The sequence below is a fragment of the Nicotiana tabacum genome, chromosome 14, assembly GCF_000715075.1.
Source record: "Nicotiana tabacum cultivar K326 chromosome 14, ASM71507v2, whole genome shotgun sequence".
NCBI classification, from domain to species: Eukaryota; Viridiplantae; Streptophyta; class Magnoliopsida; order Solanales; family Solanaceae; genus Nicotiana; species Nicotiana tabacum.
The window spans coordinates 3,448,500-3,455,210 of record NC_134093.1 but is presented as its reverse complement, the minus strand read 5'-3'; the positions used below and the strand labels follow the sequence as shown (position 1 = coordinate 3,455,210).

Genomic DNA, 6,711 nt, shown 5'->3' with positions numbered 1-6,711 from the left:
CACATTTAGTTGAAGGTCGTGTGATTAAAAAGTCCATTTTTTATTCTTGAACTCGTACACAGTAAAAACAAGACATATAAAATAAAATAGGCGAGTACTACTTATACATGTATTTTCTTCTTTTTCTTTTTGCGAAACACTGTCAGATGACACCTTCTGCAGCAAGGCATCCAATTTTTCCAAAGGTACCAAAGGAGCCACCACCATCACCACTACCATCTATGCCAAAGGATTTGGTGTTGCCCTTACCACCAAATATGGATGATATTCTTGTTCTAAATTCAACCCGAGGCGATAAAAATAACCCTTCGATTCAATCGCCAGCAATTCTGGGTGGCCGTCCTGTTCCAGCATCGAAAATTCCTAATAAGGATGAAAATTTGACGTCGTCGTTTGGTGGAGATATCAAGAAAATTTTGTTGTATGCTGGAGTAGTTCTCCTGCTGATCACAGGGTCAAGATTTTATTTAATGCTGGAGTAGTACTCCTGTCAATTGTTGGCAACTATATATTAAGAGTAGTTTTAGTACAATGTCACAATGTTAGAAAGTTTGTCTATGTTAATATATTTATAGTACCCTAAAAATGTAACTCCATCTAATCATTTGACTTAATCCGAATTACCTTATTTCTTTCTTTTTATTTCATTCATTGAATCCATATTTTGTCATCACTCATCACTTTCTATGTGCTTTCTTTGTTGGAACAATGAACATTAGAGTAGACGTATAGAGGCTGTATTTAATAAATGGACTACCTCTTTCGCTTGTGCACCAAATAACATTTTTACCCCTTCAACTCCTTCTTAGCTTGTGCGCCAAATAACATATTTGCCTCTTCGACTTCATATAATTCTAAATTATATGTATAATCATATATAATCAATCTAAAATCTATGTATAAGGACTACAAAAATTAAATAGTGAATTCGGCTGGCTATTTGTGTAAAATCTCTTATATTTAAATGATAAAGCACCGCACTGAATGATAGTCGAAAACCCATAATTATGCATTATGGCTCACATCTCCATCTTGAAGAATTAACCCAAACAGCCGGTCATCCAACCACTTAAACTAAGAACAACTGGTGGAGTTATAATACATACATAATTTATGTATTATATGTGTATAATTATGTATAATTTATGTATATGGCTAAAAAAAAAATAATGAATATGAATGGCTATTTGTGTAAAGATCCCTTACACCTTCTCCTAATATTAGACTGAGCTTCTTGTTTTCGGTCCATCTTCATAGCAATCCAACTTTTATGTCTAGTCTAGCCCATATACATGAAGATGAAGTAGAAACGACATCATGTAGTCTCTCTACGGTTTGCTATTTAGGAATTAGACAATGTGCCGTGAATTCAGTTTTCCTTTTCTGTTTTCGGAACATAAATTCTGAGTTGTCCTGAAATTAAAATTTTTAATTTTAATTTTTAAGATAAAATAAGTATTGATTAATCCCTAAATAGCAGTACTAAGAACAGATGTTTGTATACTTCCCCGAAGATAAAGTCTATAGACTCTTAAATTACTGTAATCAAAGTTCATGCATTTTGGTTTTTCTACATATTATGTTACTTTTTAGATTCTGGTCCAGCTTATTTTTATTATTATTCTTCGTAATAATTTTGACAATATAGTTTTAGGGATGAGTATTATTTCGGACTAGTATGTTCCCGCCAAAAACATTGTTGAACATGTTAAGTTTTTGATCGCATTTCTAGCCTTCGGAATATAGCGAATTCTCAGCAACGTTTGGAATTAACAAAACATATTCTCAATGTAATTGTGTACAACTTATCTTAATGATCATTGTGAATTCAAAATAGATATACGCCGCAATCTGATAGAGTGAGAAGCTCTACCTTCTCTATAACATCTACGCAAACTTCACTAAACTACCAATGAATCCAACTATGGAGAAACTACAAAAAGAAGAATAAAAACAATACCAGATACCTCCCAAACCACCAGATATCAATAGTACAAGTATTAATAATGAACCTAACCAATAGTCTTCTTTCAAAGAAAAACTCCTCTCAACCGAATATATGATGAACATTGACCTGTCAAAAGATGCAATAATAAAGGAGCTACAATCCCCACTAGATGCAAGCATGGATATAGCCACAGAAAAACTCTCTCAATGGCATAAGGTCGATCCAACTCATAGAGGAAGACAAAAATCACAAGTACCAACCATGGAAGCACTCGCTGATCATTAAGCTTATAGGAAAAAGAATCCAACATCAATACCTAAAAAGGAAAATATAAGAATTGTGGCAACCATCAAAAAACTTTTCACTGATTGACCTTGGGTCTGACTATTTTATTGTGAAATTCAACAAAGAGGAAAACATGATCAGAGTACTTCAAAATAGGGCATGGTTTGTGTTGAGCAATAAGCGTGTGAAAGAAAAGTTCAAGTTGTAGTTACAACATTCCAGCTAGGATCCAACTCATCTTAAGTTAGTTAAGATATTACATATGTTTGTGTAATATTTGGTTAGTTAGTTATAACTATAAATACACTGTACATGTTGGAGGTAAGAACAAAATTTTCATTTCCTTCTTTCTCAGAAATACAGAGCATTTCTGCTTTCTCTCAACTGTGATCTTCTTCTCCTTCGTCGTCTCTCTAGCTGCAAACTCCATTTCCATGGAAGTTATCATGGTATCAGAGTATGTAACGCTGATCGGTGGCACTCAAGAACTCAGTTGTCTTCATTAGTTTCTCTAATTCACTCAATTAAGTGAGTGAATTATCGTGAGGGAACTCTAATTGAAGCTAGGGCTTATTTTTTGTTGTTCACTCATTAATTCAGCTAGATATGGCAATTGAATATGTAATTCATGGCACTAATTATGCAAATGCTACTGGAACTTTAAATCCAATAAATGCTACAACTGGAGGAAGTGTCTTCCCTACAATCGATAATAATCACCCCTTGTACTTGCAGCCAACTGACACACCGGGTAGTTCTCTGATCTCTCTTCAACTTGTTAGATCTAAAAACTATACATTGTGGAGTAGTGCTATGCAAATTGGTCTACTAGGGAAAAGCAATCTAGGGATTGTAGATGGTCGATATCCTAAATCTGGATTTACACCTGAACTACAGGATCTGTTGGAAAAGGTGAATGTTGTTGTCCTTTCATGGATTATGAATGTTGTTAGACCTAGTTTACTAAATAGTGTGTTGTATGCATCGAGTGAGCATAAGGTTTTGGAGGATTTGAGAGAGAGGTTTGATAAGGTGAATGGCTCGAGAGTGCAGTTTCTTCACAAGAAAATTCACTACTTTAGCTAAGGCACTAAGACAGTGCCCCAAAATATCTCACCTAGAAGCTGCTCTCAGAGTGGTGAAATATTTTAAGGCAGAACTTGGTCTATGACTCTTAATGCCTGCAGAGAATACAAGCAAGCTAGCAACCTACTGTGACTCAGATTGGGGAGCATGTGTGGAGACAAAAGGTCGGTTACAGGTTATCTAGTGAAGTTTGGTTGTGCTCTTATCTCCTAGAAATCAAAGAAGCAAGATATTGTCTCTAGAAGCTCAGTTGAAGCTGAATTTAGAACCATGGCCTCATGTACTGCAGAGGTTATCTTCTTCTCCTTCGTCATCTCTCTAGCTGCAAACTCTATTTCCATGGAAGTTATCAGTTTGTTAATGGTTATTTCCTCTCTATAAAAAATGGGAACCTAATTTCATAGCAAGTGAAGCAACACAAGATAGATCAGCAATTTGGATACGCCTCCCACTGTTACCCACTGAGTTCTACGATGCCTTAATACTAAGGAAAATAGGTAACACCGTTGGGCGCCTGTTAAAAATAGACGCATGCACCGGTGCAACTATACATGGAAGATATGCACGGTTGTGTATTGAGCTTCCTCTGGTGAACAAGTCCAGACCTGAATCTTCATAGGCAAATATAAGCAGCAAATCATATACGAGGGGGAACGTATCCTCTGCAAGTTATGTGGGAGGCTACGCTACACCTTCCATCATCGCACCCATCAAACTCCATCATCATCAACCAACAAAACAGAGCCCATAGCAGCACCTAACAATAACCGGTCGAGGGAACAATGGCAAATTATTTCATTCGCCAAGAGAAAGAGAGCTCCAGTGTAATGACCCGACTTGTCGTTTTATGAATTTACACCTCGTACAGCGACTTAAGGTCCAGAACAACTATGCAATACATATTATGACTTGCAAGTGGGGTTGAGTTTGGTTTTCAGATGATTTGGGATCAAATTGGGAGAACAATTCTTAATTAAGAAGCTTAAAAGAAAAGAGTTGACCAGAGAGTTGACTTTTGAGCAAACGACTCCGGAATAAAATTTTTATGATTCCAACGGTTCCGTATGGTAATTTTAGACTTAGGAGTGTGTCCGAATATTTATTTGGAAGTTCGTAGTTGATTTTAGCTTGAATTGGCGAAAGTTAGAAATGGGAGGTTTGGAAGTTTGACCGGGAGTCAACTTTATTGATATCGATGTCAGAATCAAGTTATGAAAATTTTGATAGGTCCGTTATGTCATTTATGACTTGTGTGCAAAATTTGAGGTCAATCGGACTTGATTTGCTATGTTTTAGCATCGAACCTAGAATGTTTCGACATCGATTCTTCAAGAATATGTGGTATCATATATTGAAGTATTAGATCCGTATTGAAATTTCGGAGCGATAGAAAAAAGAATCATTGAATTCGGACATCGTATGAGAGAGTTATGCCAATTTCCTTGTCGGAAACGATTTTCCGTCGCCGTCAGCGCCCAGGGTAGCGCGGGGCGCTAGCCCTGGCGCTGGGATGTTTAAGGTTACTGGAAATAGTGCCACGGGCAGCGCCCCATGCCACCTGTGGCGCCCAAACAGTAAAAACTCCACAAAACGGGGAGTTTTGCCATTTCTACTCATTTTTGAATTTTTTTAGCTCGGTTTAGGCGATTTTCACGAAAAAACATTGGGGTAAGTGTTCCTTATCCTATATTGATTATATTTCATGATTCCACACTCATTTACATCATGAATCCGTGAATTTATGGAAGCAAAATCAGATTTTTATAAAATCTTACAAAAATATAAAAAGAAGATTTATAGGTCAATCCGATGTCGAAATTTGATAATTTTTGTATGGTTGGACTCGTTGTTGAATGGGCGTTCATATTTTATAACTTTTGTCGGGTTCCGTGATGTGGTCCCCACTGTTAATTTTTGAGTTAATTTCGGATTTAGATTATGAAATTTAGCAAATTCATATGGAATTAATTCCTACGATTTGTGTTGAGTATATTGAATTATTTGTGACTAGATTTGAAGCTTTCGGACACAAATAATTAATTAAATAAGTTTAAATTGAGGCGTTTATATATTTATCTAAAATTTGGATTAAGGAAGGCGTTGTCTTATGATGAGTTATTTTCCCATCCTTGTGGTTATTTTTGAGATTCTATATACATTGTGTTGAGCGGTAGACTATCTGTTGTGAAATTAATTGACTTTATTGTACCTTTAGAATGGTTGTGGCCTACAAGCAATTTGTAAATACGAGTTGATGCTGTTGTGATGTGATAATATTCTGTGTGAATTGTTGTGTGATTTGGGTTACTATTATGCGGCGTATAAGGGTGGAATTCCATTGTTGACATTATGCGGGCATAAGAGTGGTATTTCACTGTTGTTATGTGTGTTTGGATATTTTCTGGGCGGAGTGATAAGGGAGGTTATTAAACGGAGCGATAATGGTGGTTATTATAGGAGCGATAAGGGTGGCTATAGGAGAGATAAGGGTGGCTTTAGGAGCGATAAGAGTGACTATTGATATTGTCAGGGCGGAGGGATAAGGGAGGCTATTATATGAGTGATAAGGGTGGCTATAGGAGAGATAAGGGTGGCTATTGTCAGAGATGATATGTGATGATGTGGTTTTATTGTGTTGGCAATGATATGTGATGATGCGGGGTTATTGTGTTGGTAATTTTTATGTGATGAGTTGGGGTTATTGCATTTGTAAATTTCACGTAATGTTGTGATTTTTCTTGTGTTTATTTTTATATCTCGTGCAATATGTCCCGTTGTTGGTAAATTGATAATAGTCAGATCTATATTGAAATTGGGAGCATGTAGCTATTGTCAGGCGGATAATGAAATAAAATGTGGGCACGGGGTGCCGTGAGTAAATAATGATGATATTGGCACGTGAACTGTCCGTGCAGTTGTGATATGAAATGTGGTCACGAGGTGCCGTGAGTAAATGATGATGATATTGGCACGTGAGTTGTCTGTGTGGTTGTGATAGAGAAATTGGCACGAGGTGCTGTGGAAATATGAAAGTGGGTTGAGACTCGTATTTCTATGATTTTTAAATGAGGTGTCACAGTATGACTTTTTTTTGAAAGATATTTATTTGAAATAATTATACGTGAAAAACATTTATGATTTGGCACGATGTACTGTGGAAATATGAAAGTGGGCTTAGACCGTATTTTTATGATTTTTAAATGAGGTGTCACATGTTGACTTTTACTCGAATGATATTTATTTGAAAGAATTATATTTGAAAAACGTTTATTTGAAAGAATGATATTTGAAAGATATTTATTTCAAGGAATTATATTTAAAAGAGATTTATTTGAAAGATATTTATTTGAAGGGAGTATATTCGAAATATATTTATTGGAAAATATTATATC

The 6,711-nt window shown here is 35.9% G+C and overlaps 2 protein-coding genes across 2 annotated transcripts in view; one reads left to right on the top strand and one right to left on the bottom strand.

The window, feature by feature from the left end:
* The window catches only part of LOC142169196 (uncharacterized), a 6,132-nt gene extending 3,469 nt beyond the window's left edge, over positions 1-2,663 (bottom strand). Inside the window, exons 1-2 of the mRNA XM_075230432.1 lie at positions 2,595-2,663; positions 2,205-2,264 (exon numbers count right to left, since the gene is read on the bottom strand). Of these exons, the coding sequence (XP_075086533.1) occupies positions 2,205-2,264; positions 2,595-2,663 (129 nt within the window). The remainder of the gene's footprint in view (positions 1-2,204; positions 2,265-2,594) is intronic.
* Positions 2,664-2,839: 176 nt separating this feature from the next.
* LOC142169195 (uncharacterized) lies at positions 2,840-3,319 on the top strand. The gene has a single exon (XM_075230430.1). The coding sequence runs from the start codon at positions 2,840-2,842 to the stop codon at positions 3,317-3,319; it is 480 nt and encodes a 159-aa protein (XP_075086531.1).
* Positions 3,320-6,711: the final 3,392 nt, after the last annotated feature.

Excerpts from the sequence above, each read along its gene's own strand:
- LOC142169195 (XM_075230430.1), top strand. The coding sequence starts at position 2,840 with ATGGCAATTGAATATGTAATTCATGGCACTAATTATGCAAATGCTACT.